We start from the raw sequence: 21736 nt of genomic DNA on the forward strand, positions 1-21736 counted from the left end.
GTTGAGGGAAATTGGAAGGGGAGGTGAACCATGAGAGACTATGGACTCTGAAAAACAATCTGAGGGGTTTGAAGTGATGGGGGGGTGGGAGGTTGGGGTACCAGGTGGTGGGTATTATAGAGGGCAGGGATTGCATGGAGCACTGGCTGTGGTGAAAAAATAATGAATACTGTTTTTTTCTGAAAATAAATAAATTAATTAAAAAAAAGTTTCACAATTCCTCTGTATTTTTCAATGAATAATTTTTGAGCATCTTTCACACAATCCCATTGTCCCGGGCTTTCATGGTTGGTGAGCACAGATGTGAATCGTGTCAGCAGCCTGCCATATCTTAGTACTTGAAGATTCCATTTGTTTCAGGACTTGAACTGGGACTTCTGCAGAAGTCCTTGGTGGACTGGAGGCAGGAGGGCATTCTAACATAATCAGGACTGGAGCAGGTAGCCACCTTGAAGTCCTTCTGTTCTGGTTTTATTAGTCTGAATCTCTCCTTTCATTCTATTGAGATGTATTGTTGTATAGACTATGGCCCACTGAAGGCCTAGCTTTCTTCTGTCCTTTGAACTGGCAAGAAAATATTCTCTAACTTCTCATGATCAGTTCTTTCAAGAGAGGCTCCCTTGACAGAGTTCTAAGGCCTCTGATGACACAACTTGTGGACATGAGGGAGGTTGAGGTTTGAAATTACTGGGTGCAGATCCACACTATCCTGCCATCTATGTCCCTTGAGTATCCTGAAACTGCTGCACAAACTGGCCCAAATAGCCCCACCTCCTGGTTTCTCTAGACGGTGCTTTTCCTAGATGGCCTTCTAGTTTCTTTCTCTATTCTGACCCTTAGGGAATCTTTTTTTTTTTTTTAATTATTTTTTTTAAATTTAACTTTTTTTCAGTGTAACAGAATTCATTGTTTATACACCACACCCAGTGTGCCATGCAATACATGCCCTCCATAATACCCACCACCAGGCTCTCCCCCCAACCTCCCACCCACTGCCCCTTCAAAACCCTCAGATTGTTTTTCAGAGTCCATAGTCTCTCATGGTTCATCTCTCCCTCCAATTTCCCTCAACTGACCCTTAGGGAATCTTAATCCCCTGACAGTGTGGACATGTTTGAACCCTGTTTTGGGCTTTCCCACAGGGCCCAAGCAAACTAGGAGATGAGACCATGTGTCCGTTTTGGTTTCCCCAATATCTTTTGTGGCAGTTAGCAATTAGGTTAGCATAGAGTGTACAAAAATCTACCAGGAGAGTCTGTTACCTATCACTGTTCAGTAGTCTAACATTCTTATATCCTACCCAGCCAGAATAGTTCGCCCTGTATTCGAAGTTCCAAATTTATTCTCTTGATACATCCTCGTACACTCACCCCAATTCCTATGTTCAAACTTCTATTCCTATAAGGTCACCTATTTAAATAGAGTTAATATGATGTTGGCAATAAAATAATTCCACACTGAAATACAAATTATTTATAAATCTTTGCATTTATCTAGTATAATGTGAGTAGGATGTACTTTTAATTGGGATAGAGTTGGGGGTGATGGTGAAGAGCATTCTAATTTGCCCATGTATGGCATTTGCCTTCCTCTTGCTTGGAAACTTTTTTTTTTTAAATTTATTTTCAGCATAACAGTATTCATTATTTTTGCACCACACCCAGTGCTCCATGCAATCCATGCCCTCTATAATACCTACCACCTGGTACCCCAACCTCCCACCCCCCGCCACTTCAAAAAAGCAGGTGATTAGAAACGTGTTTCCTCATTTTTAAAAGACTTTACTTTTTTTGAGAAGATTAAATTTCATTTATTGTGTGCATAGCACTTTAAAACCTAATCAAAATTATTCAGTGTCTAACCTTCCAGTATGTTCTTAAATATCAGTTCACAAGACCAGAAATCCAGAACAATCTATTCTACCATCTACTTGCCATTAATTACAAAGACCAGTCTAGTCTACCTTTGAAGATATTCTTTTGTCTGTTCCCATGCCATAGTCTTCATTCAGGCACACATCATCTGTGACCTGGATGTACAATGACCTGCTAATTGAGCTCTCTGTCTCTAGGCTCTCCAATTCATTGCCAACTCATCTGGCACATTGGTTACCTGAATAATCTTTCTAAGATACAAACATAACTTTCCGCCGATTTAATCCCTACTGCATCCCTTTTGGTTGCACCAGCCAATGGCACCTGATCACTTGCAAGGCAATGTCTAGATGCCCCAACAGGACCTCCTAACCCCTTCACCATATAGTCCTTGTCTGCCTGTCTAAACTCATCTGTTGAATACCCCCTCAACTCATACATACATATGCTTCAGCAACACCTACATTTTTACATAAACAGAACTTACTATGCTATTTCAATGCCTCATTCACTCTGTTCCCTCTGCCAAGACTGCCATTTCTTGGCGCTCTGTCAGTTAAGCATCTGACTCTTGATTTAGCTCAGGTCATGATTTTGGGGTTGTGGGGTTGGCTCCCAAGATTCTCCCTCTCCCTTTACCCCTCCTCCCCACTCTAAAAAAAAAAAAAACAGAACAACAACTGCTATTTCTCTCATTATGCTATTTCTCTCATAATCCTTCAATAACCAGCTACAGAACTGCCTACACTGTAAAGCTTTTGGTGATATCCAGTCAGCATTAACAATATCCTCCCTGTGTTACTGCCATTTATTACATTTAGGTCATTTTCTCTAAGCCCATTTCCCTCAATTGGAAAATGCAGATAATAATGCACATGCTTCATAGGATTATTATGAGCGTTAAAAGAGGTAACGTTTTTTATAATGCCCAGCACAGTAATCATGAACAATAAGCACAATTATTAGTAGTAGTATTATATTAAAGCACTTTTTAATACTCCTGTATATTTTTAGTTTACCTATCTCGATGCTATTAAAAAGTTCCCTTCTTTCATATGGAGACTGTGTCTTTATCCACCTCTATATGACCAGGTCTAGACACAAAACTGACTTAGAAAAGGTAACTTTCTAAATAGCTAATGAATGACAGAATCTATGTGATAAGGAAAGTCTCACTATTTTTCTACTTTTTACTCTAATTATTCTTAATGACAAAGAAATTAAAATTCATATATATCTGAGTCCCCTCCTGATTTCATTTATAACTTCTTTCTCAAAGAAACTTTCTTGGATTCAAAGACAATAATCAATGCAGCTCTTGTGTTTTTTTCCTTTGAAAGCTAAGTGATTCTAAGTCTTTTATAAAATTTTTATTTTTTTATTTGACAGACTGAGAACATAACCAGGGGAGGTGGGAGAGGGAGAAGCAAGCTCCCTGCTAAAGGCAGACACTTAACCAACTGAATCACACAGGCACCCCTGTTCTAGTTCTGTAGTAGATCTTCTCATACAATTTCCATCTATAACAAAATACATGTAAGTCATATATGTATAATGTACACATAAAAATAAATTATATACATACAATTTCAACTCAGATATGTAAATTTTAAGAGGAAAATCCTATTTTGACATATATATGATATCAATATATATGATACCCACATCATATATATCAATGTATTTGTATATTATATATAGCATATATATCGATATATATATGTGTGTGTGTGTATATAAAATACGTGTGTGTGTGTGTGATGATGAACATGGAGAAGGGAAGGAAAAAATAAAATAAGATGAAAACAGAGATGGAGGCAAACCATAAGAGACTCTTAACTATAGGGAACAAACAGGGTTGTCGCTGGAGGGGAGGTGGGTGGAGGGATGGGGTAATCAGGTGATAGGCATTAAGGAGGGCATTTGGTATGAGGAGCACCAGGTGTCATATGCAACTGATGAATCACTGAACTTTACCTCTGAAGCTAAGAATATACTACATGTTAATTACATTTCAATTTAAAAAAGAATTAATGGTAACTTTAAGTTTTGAGAAGGACATAAATCAGCCAATTGAAATGTCAATAATTACTAACTTCTAGAAGTATTTGTAAACCTGTGATTACTTCACACACTCACATTTAAAAAAAAAATGTAGCAAACCTTTGCTCTAAACTTTGTTCTAAACCTAAGGGGATGCTTTATTGGGGAAAATCATGAGACAGCCCAGATATGGCTGAGGGGAAAGGACATACCTCAAAAGTGATTTCCAGGAGTTCTGTATACATAACCAAATCAATATGGCACATACCAGTTTGCTTTGGGCTGTCCACAACCAAGGAAAACCAATCTAGCAGGACAGGTATTGCTAGAACACTTCCCAGCAGGCAAGTGGACTTGACATTTCTTGAGAAAAGTCTGTTTAGAGCAATGTCACCAGCCATGGCTAAAAATATGAACGATAGCATTACTTTTTGGAAGATGGGCCTGACAGGGCAAGGCAGATGGTCAGAGATCCAAACAAAGAACTGCAGTGTAAACAGAAAAACTGAATCAAGTAATCAAGGGTGTGTCTTGGCCAAGCAAGGCAAACTTTCTCTAGACCAGCAAGAATAGTTCTTCTTCAGGTTTTGTTTTGGCCCTGCTTGAGTCTGAGTCTGCAGACAGGGTGACTCCATGGCTGTAGTTCAATCAGGCAGGGTGGGGCACTCCCTGTCCTTCTACAAGGAAAGCTGGGATGTTAAACAGCAGCTTCATCATCTCCCAGGTCAAGGGCCACTCTTGAAGTGAATATTGAATAAGTAGAAAGTAAGATAACTCTGCTGATCTGTCTTTCTTCATCTACCCACCCACAAACTCACCCATTGCTCCTTAGTCATTTGATTCTAGCCCAAGCCACAGATGTGCTGCTGCATCCTAGGACAGCTCACTGCCTTTGAATAGGGGATATAATCTATATGCTGTACTCTCATAATCACCATAATTCAGGAGTATCTGTGCAAGTTCTGCTCCAAAACTCATCTCTGATGCACAAGTAGGGAAAACTAATATTCATCATTTTTTATTGGCTAAGCCAGATTTCTAGTTTCATTTATTTCAAATAAAAAATGTTAGGTGTTAGAAAGCTGTAGTAATCAGTTTTGTTTTTTTATTCTTAATTTTCTTATTATGTTATACAACACAGAACCATTCTTGTCTTTATGGGATAAATCTCCCTCAGTCATGGGTATATGATACTTTTATGGATTGTTGAATTTGGTTTGCTAATACTTGGAGGATTTTTGCATTTGTGTTCATCGGTATATTGGTGTGTAATTTTCTCCTAAAGTCCTTGTTTCGTTTTGATATGAAGGTAATGCTGGCCTTATAAAATAAGATTGGAGATATTCTCTCCTGTTTTTTTAGAGTTTGAGAAGGATGGGCATTAATCTTTTAAGTATTTAATAAAATAATCCAGTGAAGCCAAAAAAAAAATGTTAGGTGTTTTACAATTTTTACATTTACACAGAAGAAGAAATTGAGGTTCAGAGGAAATAAGTCAATTGCCTGAGGCCACACACTTTGGTAGCTACAACTGAGTTCTGTCTTTCCCAAATACTCTTCTCTTTTAATTGCATGGTGCTGAATCTCACAAGAATTTGTAATCCTGTTTATCCTTAACTAAGTATAGACTGAAGAAAGAGAACCCTGTGGTTCTTCACTGTATGCTGAAGAAATTTGATCACTTGGGCTCATAATACAAACCTGGAGTCACTGAACTGAGTAGAAATGACTTCCAGGGAGATAAATAAGAACTTGAATGAGAAAGTCACAAAATTCAGTGGGGGCAACAGAAGGCTCTGGGCTATGGATGCCTTCTTGTCTACTCATTCTCCATCTGGATTGAGGTTGTCTGTTGATTGAAAATCACACATGCATTCAGAAAGCTTCATAGATAACTGGTCTGAGAGTGAACTGCTGACTGAAGGTCACTGTAGTCTGTTAAGAGGGAGCACTGGGTATAGTGAATAAAAAGTGAACTTTGAAACACCGAAAAAAAGTTAAATTAAATTAAAAAAAAAGAGTGATCAGTATTCTTAAAATCCAGAAGCCTCAAGTTCCTAAGTGGAGCACCTGAACTGATAACAATGGATAGTTTCCTGGAATTATATAGGGCAGCATACACTTTCTTCTTCTAGTCCACCAGCAGCACCACCACCAACAACAAATAGAAGAGCACAGAATAGGAGGTGAGGAAAGGAAAAGAGATACTTTTCACATTCCCAATTCTGCACACTTTCTTGCCAAAAGAGCCCTGTATCTTCTAAGGTTCTTAAAAACTGATAACTTCCCAATATCACCTCATTTCACCCTCCCCCTAGCTCCTGGCAGCCACCATCCTATTATCTACTTCTATGAATTTGACTATTTTTATGTTCAACATAGAAGTGAGATCATGCAGGATTTGTCTTTCTGAATCTGGCTTATTTCACCTAGCATATTGTATTGAGTTTTAGCTACTCAAGACGAACAAGTTTTTGAGATCTAATGTATACCAAGATGACTATAGATAACAATACTATGTTGTGTATTGGGTCTTATATCTCCTCACCACACACACAATGATAAAATGATATGATAGCTATGTAGAGGTGTTAGATATATTAATTAGCTTGATTGTGGTGATCATTTCACAACATGTACATATCAAAACATCAAGTTGTATACTTTAAATACATATAACATTTATATGTCAATTATACTTCAGTAAAGCCATTTAAGAAAAGAACTAATAAATTCCAAGGAAATAAGAGGAGAGACATAAGTTCTATTAACTATGTGATATCACAATCTAATAGAAAAGAGAATAATCAGTACTTTCAACTCAGAATTCACAGTTTGGAAAAGAGACAATAGCTGTAACAGTATGTAATTGAAGTTACCAAATATTTACTGAGCACTTATTCCATACTAGCCTCAAGATTAGGGGTCTAACATCTGAAGATACATGAATACATACGTCTGTTATAAAGATGAGCAGCTATCACTGACATAAGACTGTTGCCCTGTTGAAGAGTTTCTCCAGGGCCCCCTTCATGTCTCTGTTCCTTAGGCTATAAATGAAAGGGTTAAGCAATGGAGTGACCACTGTGTACATCACAGAGGCAATTATGTTCTTTTCACTGGAACTGCTGGATGAGGGGAAAAAATAAAGCCCAATAATTGTCCCATAATACAAAGATACCACAGAGAGGTGGGAGCCACATGTGGACATGGCTTTGAAGATCCCTCTGGCAGATGGAACCTTCAGAATGGTGGCTCCAATGTGTCCAAAGGAGATCAAAATGCATATTAGTGGGAGGGTAATGATTTCCACTCCTGCTGTGAAGGAGAGAGGGGTGGGGGGATGGGTTGGCCCAGTGATGGGTATTAAGGAGGGCATGTATCGCATGGAGCACTGGGTGTTATACGTAAACAATGAATCTTGAAATACTACATCTAAAACTAATGATGTACTGTATAGTGACTAACATAACAACAAGAAAAGAAACAATTCTACTTACAATAGGATAAAAAAGAATAGCATATTTAAGAATAAATTCATCAAAATAAGTGGAAAGTGCATGATCTAAATACAACAAAATATATTGTTGAAAGAAATTAAACATGTAAATGAATGGAAATACATCCCATGTTCATGGCTTGGGACACTTCATATTGTCAAGATGATAATATTTTCCAAAATGATCTATATAGTCAACATAATTACCAAAATCTCAGTTGTCTTCTTTATAGAAATTGACAAGCTGATTTTAAACTATATATGGAAATTAAAGGGATCCCAACTAACAAAAACAATCTCAGAGAAATAGAACAAAGTGTCAGGATCCATATGTCCTGATTTCAAATCTTAATACAAAAGTAGAGTAATCAGGATAGTATGATATAGGCATTAAAATAGATTTAGACCAATGGAACAGAGTTGAAAATCCAGAAGTAATCCCTCATATTTATATCCAGCAGGAATTTTAAAAGGTGCCACGACAAATCAGTAGGGGAAAGAAATATTTTTTTAAATAAATGGCCCTGGGAACACTGAATACCTACATGCCAAGAATGAAGTTGAATCTTTTTTTGTGTGTTCAAAATTAACTCTATATAGACCATAAAAAGCAAGCTACATAATAAAAAATCCTCAATACATATATTTAGCAAAGGACTCCTATCTACAATATATAAATAATTTTTACAAATTAATGTTTAAAAAGCAGAATACCTAATTAAACAGTAGCAAAAGAATGGGAACAGGTTTGTTACAAGAGAAAATAGGCAAAACCAATAAGCACAGGCACAAGAGATAAACTACATGTAGAGTTCTCAGACAAATGCACATAAAAACCACAACACATGATTTCTACAAACCCAGAAGAATGTGTCCACTGGAGATGGACACTGTAAGTGTGGCTGAGGAAGTGGACCACACTTTAAAAAAAATACTAGGATCTCTTCTCTAGAGAGTTCTAAAGCTCCAGAAAACACTAATCTAAAGCTAGAATTCAAAAGCACTGACAATGACAGATAGCTACAAGGAACAGAATTGGCCAACAGAACTGGGAACGAAAACCTGAGACCTGTATTTAGAGAGACCACTACAAAACACTTCCAAGGTTGGGCTGACATGGCTCCAACAACCCGCATGCCCCCCACTGTAAACAGCCTGTCACTGTGGAATCCTCACTTTTCTTTCCTCACAAGTTCCAGTGAGCTGACAAAATGTCACATCATGGGTAAAACTATGCCTGACCATGGTTACACAGGTTCCTTTTTGTCATGACAACTATCACCATCTGACTTGACTGGTCACCATCTGATTAAATTGGACACATGTCTGTCTCTACCATGTATAGGTATCAACAATATCTCATTCATTTTTTAAATTTATTTTTAATTTATTTTCAGCATAACAGTATTCATTATTTTTTCACCACACCCAGTGCTCCATGCAATCTGTGCCCTCTATAATACCCACCACGGGTACCCCGACCTCCCACCCTCCGCCCCTTCAAAACCCTCAGATTGTTTTTCAGAGTCAGTAGTATCTCACGGTTTACCTCCCCTTCCAATTTCCCCCAACTCCCTTCTCCTCTCTATCTCCCCATGTCCTCCATGCTATTTGTTATGCTCCACAAATAAGTGAAACCGTATGATAATTGACTCTCTCTGCTTGACTTATTTCACTCAGCATAATCTCTTCCAGTCCCATCCATGTTGCTACAAAAGTTGGGTATTCATCCTTTCGGATGGAGGCATAATACTCCATAGTGTATATGGACCACATCTTCCTTATCCATTCGTCTGTTGGTTCTTTACACAGTTTGACAACCGTGGCCATTGCTGCTATAAACATTGGGGTACAGATGGCCCTTCTTTTCACTCTATCTGTATCTTTGGGGTAAATACCCAGGAGTGCAATGGCAAGGTCATAGGGAAGTTCTATTTTTAATTTCTTGAGGAATCTCCACACTGTTCTCCAAGGAGGCTGCACCAACATGCATTCCCACCAACAGTGTAAGAGGGTTCCCCTTTCTCCACATCCTCTCCAACACATGTTGTTTCCTTCTAGCTAATTTTGGCCATTCTAACTGGTGTAAGGTGATATCTCAATGTAGTTTTAATTTGAATCTCCCTGATGGCTAGCGATGGTGAACATTTTTTCATGTGTCTGATAGCCATTTGTATGTCCTCATTGGAGAAGTGCCATTTTTACATTTTTTTAAAAGATTTTATTTATTTATTTGACAGGCAGAGATTACAAGTAAGCAGAGAGGCAGGCAGAGAGAGAGAGGAGAAAGAAGGCTTCCCGCTGAGCAGAGAGCCTGATGTAGGGCTTGATCCCAGGACTCTGGGACCATGACCTGAGCCGAAGGCAGAGGCTTTAACCCACTGAGCCACCCAGGTGCCCCATTTTTACATTTTACCAATAATGCATAGCACAGTGTCTGATATATGGTCGGCGTCAGTGTACATACTAGCTTAAAATGAATATGTCTCTTTCCACAAACATTAGCACCAAGAAGCAGGACAGTAAAGCAGAAGTTTGAATACCAGAGTCAGACTAAGACTAAATTTAATACTTCTTTCCCCACTTATTAGCTTTGGTATCCATCTGTAAAATATAATAATCATAGCATTTAACCCAAGATCATTATAATTGGAAAAATAAATGGCATAATACATGTAGAGAGTTAAGAATATGGAATAAAAGTGATAATAAGCTTTATGGAGAAGTCATGATTATTGGACTCGTATTTAGTTAATTGAATGTATGTGCAGCTGCATGCCATTTTTAATTCTATCAGGGAATTCCATAAAGGCATGGAATCAGTGCCTCCTCCACCAGATATAGTATCTGGAGACTAATTAGTTCTGGTTGAATCATAGATTAAAAAATATACATGCATTAGGATAACAGCAAACAGAAGTTCTAATTGACCTTAGCCCCATGTAGCTTAGATCACCCTACACAACACCAGGGAAATAACACATTTATAACAAGGCACAAGTCCTTTATGAAATACACCCACCATACACTGCTAGGTTTGAAGTTTAAAAGAAGATTCTGCATCACTTCTTTTGAAACCTAAGCAAATGTGATAGGTGATGGTGATGCTTCACAAACACATGGGTTCTCCGGAGCACAATGTCAAAATACACATGTAGGATCAAAGTTCCTGAGAAGACAATGTATGAATTCCAAAAAGGTTTCTCAGTGCAGCCTTCATATCGCTGTTCCTGAGGCTATAAATGAAGGGGTTCAGCATAGGAGTCACGACGGTGTAAAATACAGCTGCAACCCTGTCCTTACCCCAGAGTGAGATGAAGGGGGAAACAGATAGACACCAATTGCTGTCCCATAAAACAGGAAGACAACAGTGAGGTGGGACCCACAGGTAGAGAAGGCCTTCTGCCTCCCAGAGGCAGATGGGACCCTGAGGATGGTGGAGATGATGTGTGCATATGACAAAATGATCAGAGAGAGAGGACCAGTGAGGATCATGCAGCTCACAGTGAATAGGGCTACCTGGTTGGTGCTGGTGTCTGAGCAAGACAGTTGCAGCAGAGGGACCACATCACAGAAGAAGTGATGGATGCTGTTGCCTGCACAGAAAGAAAGCCTAGCCATAAGCAGAGTGTGCAGGAGAGCAGCAAGGTTGGTGAGAAGCCAGCATGCCACCAGAAGGAGCATGCACACCAGGGGCCTCATGAGCGTGGAGTAGTGAAGAGGCCTGCAGATGGCCATATAGCGGTCATAGGCCATCACCCCCAAGAGGAAGTCATCCAACGCTCCAAATGTCATGAAGAAGTACATCTGGGCCAAACACCCTCCGTATGGGATGGTCTGACTTTGTCTCTGGATGTTCACCAGCATCTTGGGGACAGTGGTGGAAGAAAAGCAGGCATCAGCAAAAGAGAGGTTGGCCAGGAAGAAGTACATGGGCGTGTGGAGGTGTGGGTCAAAGCCAATGGCCAGGATGATGAGCAGGTTCCCCATGACAGTGACCAGGTACATGCCCACAAAGATAGCAAATAGGAGAGGCTGCTGCTCTGGCCTCTCAGAAAGACCCAAGAGGAGGAATTCAGTGACACTGGACTGGTTGATTCTGTCCATGCCACTACTCCTTCTGGAAGGAGAGAAAAAACAAGTTAAATAGTGTAAAAAAAAAAAAGTTGGTACTTCTAGCCTTCTCTAAAAGAAACATCCCCCACCCAATTCACATATGTCTCTATTCCAAGTTCCTGGACCTTTCCTCCAAGGTCTGCATTGCTCCCTACTTTTCATCCACCCAAGAAAGGAGATCAAGCTGGCTGAGAGGTTAAAATGCAGAATTAGGGGGGCCTGGGTGGTTCAGTTGGTTAAGCACCTGCCATCTGCTCAAGTCATGATCTCAAGGTCCTTGGATGGAGTCCCACATGGAGTTCTGGGCTCAGTAGAGTCTGCTTCTCCCCCTCCCTCTGCCTCTCTCCCCTGTTCATGCTCTCTCTCTCTCTCTCTGTCTCAAATGAAAACAAAACAAAACAAAAAACTCTAAAATGTGAAAGCAAGGTGATAGGTAGCTGTTGGAGAAGTAAGTCAGGACACCTCCGTCACTTCTATATGTTCACTGAGATCCACATCCCTGACTTCCAGGTCATAAGCCCATCTAAAGTGCGAACAGCAAGAGCCAACACTGAGTTCTAAGCACTACCCAGTGCAGCATCTAATTGAAAACCTACACATTTTATTACATACACTTCACTAATGGGTTACTGAAATTCAGTGAAATTAAGTCATTTGCATAGTATTACAAAGAAGACGTGAATATAGCATGGGGGGGTCTGAAGTCATTTCTCATGCCCCTCAACACCCTGAATCAAGGCCAACTACACTTAACCCCATCCTCTGCCGGGGCAGATGTAGGTGACTTTCTCTCTAAGGAAGTAGTTTTCACTGCCCATCCCAGGATGGGCTGAGAGACAGGAGGCAGAGACTCTGACTGGGATCTTTTGTGGGTATCAGAGGGAACACCCAACCCTGTCTTTTTCTTGGAGCACTCACCATGGGTGTCTGGCCCAGGCAGCATCCACCATCAAAGTCAAACCCCTGCACCTGTTCTCGGTTTGGTCTCACAGGACCTTGCTTTGGGCCTGCAGGTTCTTCTTAGCCTACAGCAAATGAGAGAGCAGAGGCCCCAGGACCATGGGCTACACCAGGCCAGCCAGGGAGCAGCAGCCCAGACTACAGAGGAGGAGGTTGGATGTGCTTCCCACATTGTCACAGAAGTATTTCTAGGTTCTGTGCCCCAGGAGTGTGATTCCCCAAGCTGGTCCTCAGAGACAAATCTGAAGTAATTGCTGCAGCTTCAAGGTTTGGCTTCCTAGGCCAGCACTCACCGAGGAGCATGTGTGGAGGGAACACATGGCACATCGCTGGGTTTCATTTGATAAATTTTGTCCCCGGGGATCTGTGTGCATCTCCATTCTTAGCGTGGTGGCTGCTCTGAGAAATCTGCTGGGAAAGCTGGTAACTGGGGCAGAAGGGGCTCCAAACAGGAGGTGGAAAACAACAAACTTTGATTCCAACCTGGACAGAAGGTGTCCTGGCCTTGCTATCCTGGGGTGGGTTGTTTGAATTCTATGAGCCTTCGGGTTTCAAGTTCCTGCTAAGAGGGTAATTAACTTATTAGACTGCCAGCTCCACCCACCAAAATAATCCTAGACAAACTGAGGTGAGCAAAAAATCCAGACAATCACAAGAATATTAAAAAGTGAGAGTCCCGTGGGACTAAGGAAGATGGCTCTGAGCCGAATGTGGTGTGGGGACAGAAGTCTGGGTAGAGACTCGCCATGGGGAAGAGATCTATCCCTTCCCTGTGAGAGGAAACTGGGAAAAAGTGAATCAAGCCTGCTCTCGCCTGTCTCCGCCCCTACCGGGAGTATTTAGATGACAGAGGTTTGGACTTCTCCACAGAAGACCTTCTGGATATATTTTCTTTTGTTTCCCTTGCCTTTGGAGATGTGTCTTGAGAGAAGTTGCTGTGGCCGATGTTGAAGAGGTTACTGCCAACATGGATGGAACTGGAGATAATGCTGAGTGAAGTAAGTCAAGCAGAGAAAGTCAGTTAACAGATGGTTTCACTTATTTGTGCAACGTAAGGAAGAGCATGGAGGACTTCAGGAGAAGGAAGGGGGAAATGAGAAATCAGAGTGGGAGACAAAGCATGAGAGGCTGTGGACACCGGGAAACAAACTGAGGGTTTTAGAGGTGGGGTGGAGGGATGGGTGAGCCTGGTGGTGGGTATTAGGAGGGCCCAGATTGCATGGAGCCCTGGGTGTTATTTGCAAACAATGAATCATGGAATACTACATCAAAAACTAATGATGTACTGTATGGGGACTAAGAAAAAAAAGTCCCAGGGTGCCTGGGTGGCTCAGTGGGTTAAAACCTCTGCCTTGGCCTCAGGTCATGATCCCAGGGTCCTGGGATCAAGCCCCCACGTCGGGCTCTCTGCTCAGCGGGGAGCCTGCTTCCCCCCTCTCTCTGCCTGCCTCTCTGCCTACTTGTGATCTCTGTCAAATAAATAAATAATTTTTTTAAAAAAAGTTTTCCTGGATAGTGAGTTGAGGAAAGTGGACACTTAGTGACTAGTCTATGAAATTCACTCTCATTTCTTCACACTAAGTACTTGGTGTTGAGGTATTACCATAGGAAGACCGCTTTCTTTTCATTTCTGTTTGATCCTAGCAGTTTGAAGATACAGATGAGACAAAAAACGCTGGGAAATGGAATGCCGAAAGGCAGGAGGAAATGACTGTGGTTGATGATAAGCGCAGGTTTCCTACTTAGTGCTCGTCTTGCCATCTCCTTCAGCTCTCAGGACAGACGGCTTTTTGGCCATGCTGACTGCACAGTTCCTGGAAGATATCCAGTCCCACATGGGGAACATGGATCTACAGGGAGCCCCTGGTTGATGAGGGAGCAGAAGGCTCGCTGAGGACAAGGCAGAAGCTGACCCACTGTAACCTCTCCATACCCCCCAACTCCAGGGTAGGGCATGGGTGACATTCTTCCTGTCTTAATGTTAGTACCTTGCTAGAGGGGAAAAACAGCTTTAACCTGACCATGGCAAGGCCTCAGGTATCTCCTAGGTCCTCTTTAGCATATGAAAAATTCTTTTGAAACCTCCCTTTTCTTTACATTTCCCAATTCGCCATCCCTCACAACCCCAGGGGCAGCAACTCTTTCTGCCCGTGGGTTCTGTCCCGGTGATTTAATAGAACCACCTTTTTCACCAGGGAGGTCTTAAGAATTCTTTCTTGGCCATCCGCTCTGGCCCTCACTTATATTCTAAAACTTTATCATAGTCAACTTCTCAGTGATTCTGTATTTCTCCTCACTAATGTATTCCTTATTGCTTTAGGGAAAGTATCTCAGATGATTTCCGGTCTCGGATGATGAATCCATTCCAACATGGCCCCAGAATCCCTGAGATTCTCACTTCTTCCTCTATACTTTGCAAGGGGTTGCAGCATCTGCATTCTACTGACTGTGAGTGCCATCATGTCCGAGCCCAGCAACAGTCCCAGCGGTGCAGGAGCCCTTGTTCCGGGTGTTCCTGTCTCCTGACTCACAGGAGAGTCCTCCCATGTCAACCAGTTTTACCCTGTCTAGCCTAATATTTCATGATTTCTTTCTCCAGCCATTTACATTCCTTCATTGACTAGTGAAATGTATTAGCTAAGTGCTGCTCCCCTTTGGATGAATCAGGTAAATATTCCTGTTATTTCAGGCCGGGGCTGCGCTGACATCTGTTGCAAGTTACTAGTCTAGAGAAAACGGGTGACGCAGGCATTTTGAGGAAGGCACTGCTGTCTCCAGCTCTCAGAGAAGATCTTATCAATTGTCTAGTGCTGCATAACAAACCACCCCCAAACTTAGAGTTTAGACAACAACCATCACCTTTTACTTAGTTTACATTTCTTTGGGTTAACATTTCAGATTTGGGTCAGCTGGCTCCCGGGTTTTGGGTAGGCTCACTCCTGCTCTGTGGTCTGCGGCCTATCAACTGGGCGAGGCAACAACTTCAGGAAATGGGTGGCTTGTTCTAGTGAATGAATCTCTGATACCAGAACTTTAGCCTCCAGCTTTCAAATGATATCGGGGGTGTGTCTCAGCACTCAGTGGCTCTGGACCACCTCCTCCTTGAATGGTGCCTGCATCTGCAATTCTCTGCTCCTGCCCGTGCTTTCTGGTGATGCCAACCTGGGTTACAACAGCGTTAACAAATCCCTGACTTTTCTTGCTGCCTGAAGTCTAGCCAGATGCTGATTTCATCACCCTTCTTGCTTTCTAGTGTTTGAAGATCAGGTGAATCATAAGCATGCACTGATCAGTGAGTTAATGGCCAGGGACCATTTTAGATGGCAGTACCCAGTCTGTGCACATTGTAAAAACTGACTACATCAGGAAATGATTGGACACTCCAAGATCAGGAACATTACATCCCCATGTCAACACACCTACAGACCAGTAACTTCTCATTTCCTGTCTTGACATAAATTTGTGCTTTTCTGTATTCTTTTCCTCCTGCCTTGAAAAACTTCTCTTTTCTGTTTTGCAATAACATACCCATACTTCAAAACCCATCACAAATGTTACCTCCTTGGTGAAGTCCTCCTGGATAGATGAATCCAGGAGGACAAGAGAAAATTACATGTGATTTGTATTTTAAGCAGAACTTGAAGATTGCAGCATATGTGTTAAAGACAGACTAAGCCCTTTAGATGTGTTATCTTTTTGATTTCTCACAACAGCCTTAGATGGTAGTTACTGTAGTTACTAATACTATTCACTTGTTTATATTTGGAAAAGGGGCATTGGTGCCCATTGGTGCTAGAAGTCATTCAGGAAGTGAATAATGAAACTGATACATAAACTGGGTATTTGTGATTCCAGTGTAAGCCTTAGTTTCCCTTAAAAAATTATTGAAAAAATCTGAGTTGGTCAGTGAGTGAGATTTCAGTGTCATAATTATGCAGGGAAGAAATTGATGGAGCGTAGTGAAGTTTCCAAAGTTTCTCCTGTGGGTTATTGAAAAATCCTCTGCAGGTTGTTAGGTTAGACCCCTCAGGGGGGGATGCAGTAATGAAATCGATGTATTTAAAAATGTATCTGAACATTGGTTGTTGGCATTGTACTCACTGAAGAATGATGGCCTCATTAAAGAGACATGGTGAGAATCCAGGTCATGTGGCTTGATTCAAAAGTCATTTCAGAAAAGCTAGCTACAGATTTATGCTCAAGCAGAGGGCCTGTTCTCTTGGGGAAGTATGAGGATCTGAGGCTGTTTACACTTTTGTCCTAGCTTCTGATTTCCCTTGCCCCATCCTTAAGTCATGTGGTAGTATTGAGAGAGAAGTTGATGATTGGAAATGTGTATGTGAACAATGTGACAAAAGCAAGAAAAGAAAACAAACTAGTAACTGAGAGAAATTTGTGAGGTTCCTGGGAGGCTCAGTCATTAAGCACCTGCCTTTGGCTTGGGTCATGATCCCAGAGTCCTGGGATCGAGCCCCACATCAGGCTCCCTGCTCAGTGGAGAGTCGGCTTCTCCCTCTCCCACTCCCCCTGCTTGTGCTCTATTTCTCTCTCGCTGTCTCTCTCTCTCCCTCTCTCCCTGTCAAATAAATAAATAAAATCTTTTAAAAATTGAGAGAAATTTGTGATTTCATATCCATTTAGGCATAGTGTAACCATTACAGGTGTGCATTTTGGAACCAGATACCTGGGTTCAAATTCTGGCTCTGCCACTTAATAACTGTGTTACTTCCTATAAGTAATTTAACCTTTTTTGAGTCATTGTTTTCTCTTCTGTACAATGCAAATATTTGCCTCAAAGAAATATGTTGAACATTGCTCAAGAGAATGAAGATCTAAGCATAATGCCCAGAAGGAGAAAATTTGAACGTTTTTTCTCCTGATTCTTTCAGAAACACTGCATGATAGAGAATACATTTTTAAATTTTTTAATTTTAATATAGTTGACAGGATAGAGAGTATTTTATTACCTCCTTTTATGAGTAGGGAAATTGTGGCTCACTGAGGTTATTTAATTTAGTGTAGGTTGGAAAGCTGGTAAGAAGCAGATGCAGATTTAGATAGGCACCAAGATAACTCTATTAGTTGATATCCCCTGAATTCTCAGAATGATGTCGTTGGCCTCATGGAGATCACAGTGCCCTTCCACTCAAGAGTCTCCCCAAGGCATTCTTCATGTCTTTGTTTCTCAGGCTATAGATGAACGGATTCAGCATGGGAGTCACCACGCATACATCACTGCTACAATCCTGTCCTTGCTGGCTGAATCAGCAGAGGAGGGAATGAAGTAGACCCCAATAGCAGACACGTAGAACAAGCAAACAGCTGAGAGGTGGGAGCTGCATGTGGAGAAGGCCTTCCACTTCCCACTCGTTGATGGGACTCTCACAATGGCAGCCATGATGCGGACATAGGAAATGATAATTAGCAAGGGGATCAAGATGATTAAGGCCTCTCCCCAGTATATTAACACACACTGGTTGACATAAGTATTGGAACAAGAGAGCTTCAACAGGGGGAAAAGTTCACAAGAGAAGTGGGGGATAATGTTGTCAGTGCAGAAGGATAACTGAGCCAGGAGAATGGTGTGGGTCAGAGAATATGACTCAGTGAGTATTAGGGACATGACCAACAGCAGAGTACAGCTTCTGGGAGTTAAGACCAAGGCATAGTGAAGGGGATGGCAGATAGCCACAAGCCAGTCATATGCCATCACTGCCAGGAGGAAGACATCTAGACCAATGAACCATAGGAAGAAGTAGATCTGAGACAGGCATCCACTGTAAGTGATGGTTTTCCTATCAGCCTGGATGTTCGCCAGCATCCCGGGAACTGTGGTAGATGCGAAACACAAATAAGTGAGGGAGAAGTTTGCCAGGAAGAAGAACATGGGGGGGGGGGGGTGGAGGTGTGAATCAGAGACAATGGCCAGGATGATGACAATGATCCCTAGCACATGATCAGGTACATGCTCAGGAAGATGCTGAATAGGAGGGGTTGCTGTTCCTGCTGCTCAGACAGGCCCAGGTGGAAGAATTCAGAGACATTCATTGTGTGGTTTCCTGGTTTCATGTCGCGGGTGTAACTAAGGAACAAAATGGAGGATGACACTTCAAAAATGTTTCCAGCCCTGGTATTGCCTAGATGGAAACGAATACATAAAATAAAGATGGATTGTCTCCTTGGCATCTATCTGAAAGAACGCTATGAGGTAGTCTTTGCTATGCTGATATTATTGATGAAAGAACTGAGTCACCTAGAAAGTGGTGGAGGTAAAGTTTACATCTGGCAATTCTGACTTTAGAGTCTGTGATCATAACCTCTTTATCGATCTGCCTCTGATCAGGCACCCAGAACTAATTCATTTATTCATTCCACATTCAACCAGTACTTTCTGTGTGTCAGTCTCTGCTCTCAAGGACCAGAGAGACAATGGTAACAAATACAGCAGGGCCCCTGCCCTCATGTAGATAGTATTCTAGCTGGAGGAGCAAACAAACACTTAAATAAACAATAATGGGTTGCTCAACTGAAAACAAAATGTAGCAGTGACTAGCAGATTAGTCTAAATGTTGTGGTCAGCAAAGGACTATGGAGGAATGGGTAGGATGGGGCCAGCCAAGTAAAGAATTTCATAGAAGAATTTTAGTTGCAAGAAACCATAAGTGCAAACATAGGAAGGAGCACATACATTTGGAGAAGCAAGAAGAAGGGAAGTGGGGTCAAGTGTGGTGGGTATAGGCCAGGAGCAGCAGACGTGTGGGTGAGGAGGCGGGCAGGTTAGAGAATGGCATGGAGTGCAGATTCTCAGAACCATCAGAGAGGCCTGGCCGTGGGGGCTGTTTAAGCGGCAGACAGCCATGATCTGACCTCAGGTATGGAAAGAGCATCCTGCTGCTGTGAAGAGAAGTGCTGTAGGGACGAGAAAGCAGACAGGATAATAAGAAAGAACATGTGGGCCCCAGCAACGCCGCTGGGGAGATAGAGTGAAATGGATGGATTTGGGCTTGGTTTCAGAGAGTTTAGGGGCCTTACCCAAGGAAACACAAGTGGTGGATCTGGGCCCTAGTAAATGGCCTTTGACTTCCCCAGCTGTACCTGCACCTTTGAGGTACAAATAGTAAAGCTGTGTGAAGTGAACAGGAAAGAATTAAGGTGATTTCTTTTATCCACAGGGGTTGTTTAAAAACTGTACAGCTACAAGAAGCACAGAAATGATCTCTAGATTATTTCTTAATTGGCAGAAGCCGTGGAATGTCCTGGAAATGTAAAAAGACCAGGAGGAGAAGTGCCAGAGACATGAATAACTCTTGTTATCCCCAGCAGGGGAGAGAATGTAGGGGAAAAGGTGTTTAGGGCCCATTTGCTAAAAGGTATAAATAAAAGCCATTTATGATGTGTCTACAGTATTCCAATGACTAGTGTCATTTAATCCACACCACCCCTGTGCTAAGTATTTCCCTCACACTTTTCAGATCAAGAAACAGGGCTCAGAGAGGCTAACCGACCAGCCTGAGATCACACAGCTAATAAGATCTCTTTTCTGCCAAACCGGGAAGTCAGTCTACTATGCAATTCTACTTCCTAAGACAGGCAGATCTTTGTTTTCTCATGGATACTATAGATACTTGTCAACTTTGGGCATACTTCTGGTATTTCTCAATACTTTGGGAATGTAACCATGTGGAGTTGATCCATTCTTTAGAATGCCTCTACAGTGTCTACAGGGTCTAGGGAGCTGTGTTTGCAATTTTTCATCTATGCCAATATCTGCTGCTCGCCTACCTTATGGCAGAAATGCCTGTGCGCACTGGATATTTAAGACTAATCAGAACAGGCACAGTCCCTGGGCTTTCAGGCTAATTGAAGGGACTGACAATGAACAACTTAACAAGTGAACATATAGTCAGAAACTCTGATTAGTACCGAAAAGCAGAGGTATGGTAGTATCACCAAGAAAGTATAATTGGAGGACCTAATTTAGATCAGAGGCCAGGGGACAATTCTTTGAGAAACTTAGATCAAACTGAGGGTCTGAGGTACTAATTAGCTCTGACAGTAGGATGGTAAACTACCCAGCACCTGCGACAGTCGTCAGGTGGTAAAGGGCCTGGCAGGCAGGGGAGGACCATGGGCCCAGAGAACAGTGAGCAAGAAGAGTTGCATAATTTAGGAGCTAGGATCTCTGGCCACAGGTGACTGAACCATGGGGTCTACTGAATCAACCTGAGTCAGTGGGGTTGTCTTTTCGAAACTTGGAGTTAGTGATACAGAGAGCTTAGTCAGTTAGTTTTGGGACCTGAAGACCTAAGTACAGTAGAAATTGAAGTTCCTGTAGAATAAAGAAAAGTAGCAGCATCCCAGCCCACCAGGCCTCATGTGAACCTTTGTTACAGATGGACAGAAACTGAGATGCATCTACAGTGGGGACATTGAAAGAGACTCGGAGAAAAGAGCAGTTGGGGGCATGGCATTGCAGAAAGATGCAGAGTAGCTGCCTCCTGATTTTCCAGCATAATCTCATTTTCTAGTCTGTTCCCCCCAGAACAGGGGACAGGAATGACTTAGTCCTCAGCAGTACGGACGTGGGTGTTGAAGGCCAGCTATTAGCTGTGGGTTTATTACGAAATGACTCAGTGATCACAACATGGAGTGTGAATGAGTATTGACTGTTACCTGCCAGGTGCACTGTGCTGCAATGGCTTTACTTACCTGGTTGTATTTTCACTGTCTTATTAGGTGAACTCTCTGTTTTTCAGATAAGGAAAATGAGGTGAAGGAATTTGTCCCAAATGAAGCAGCTGGTAAGTAGTGAAGTCCAGACTTGAACTCTGATGTGAACTCTGATTCAGCACTGTCTCAACCGTTCTCAACCAATCTCACATGTTTTTGAGCAGTGGGCTTCTGTGGCCCAAACACTTTGTCCTTGGACAATGCAAATTCCCATCACAGCTCCATCTGGAGGCTCAGGCTGTGCCCCTTATGTGATGGAAATGAAATCGAGTGTGGTAGGCAACTGTGGGGTGGATTTTTGGAGTCATAGTAAATGGAACTGAGAGGGCCTATGGGGACCCACGCTGGGAATACTTACCAGAAAGCTGCAGTGTTCTCCTTAGTGGGAACAGAGAACTAATTGTCTCTGAATCCCTAAGGAGAGGAGGGCACCACTGTTTTCCAGTGTGGCCCTGTTCTACATGCACACTCCAGAGAGTGTTCCCTTTGTCCTTCACCTTGGGGGTTACTTCTC

General features: G+C 42.0%; 1 protein-coding gene and 1 pseudogene across 2 annotated transcripts; both read right to left on the minus strand.

Moving 5' to 3' along the window:
* Nucleotides 1–6897: 6897 nt before the first annotated feature.
* LOC132025023 (olfactory receptor 1J4-like) lies at nucleotides 6898–11523 on the minus strand. Of its 2 annotated transcripts, none has more exons than XM_059412206.1 (2): nucleotides 10899–11523; nucleotides 6898–7235 (listed from the first exon to the last, which is right to left on the minus strand). In XM_059412206.1, the coding sequence occupies exons 1-2, from the start codon at nucleotides 11521–11523 to the stop codon at nucleotides 6898–6900; spliced, it is 963 nt and encodes a 320-aa protein (XP_059268189.1). The 2 variants fall into 2 exon arrangements, with proteins under 2 accessions (XP_059268189.1, XP_059268190.1); XM_059412207.1 differs by having other exon boundaries at nucleotides 6898–7158; nucleotides 10843–11523.
* Nucleotides 11524–17621: 6098 nt separating this feature from the next.
* LOC132024969 (olfactory receptor 1G1-like) lies at nucleotides 17622–18561 on the minus strand (annotated as a pseudogene).
* Nucleotides 18562–21736: the final 3175 nt, after the last annotated feature.

The sequence above is a fragment of the Mustela nigripes genome, chromosome 9, assembly GCF_022355385.1.
Source record: "Mustela nigripes isolate SB6536 chromosome 9, MUSNIG.SB6536, whole genome shotgun sequence".
NCBI lineage: Eukaryota > Metazoa > Chordata > Mammalia > Carnivora > Mustelidae > Mustela > Mustela nigripes.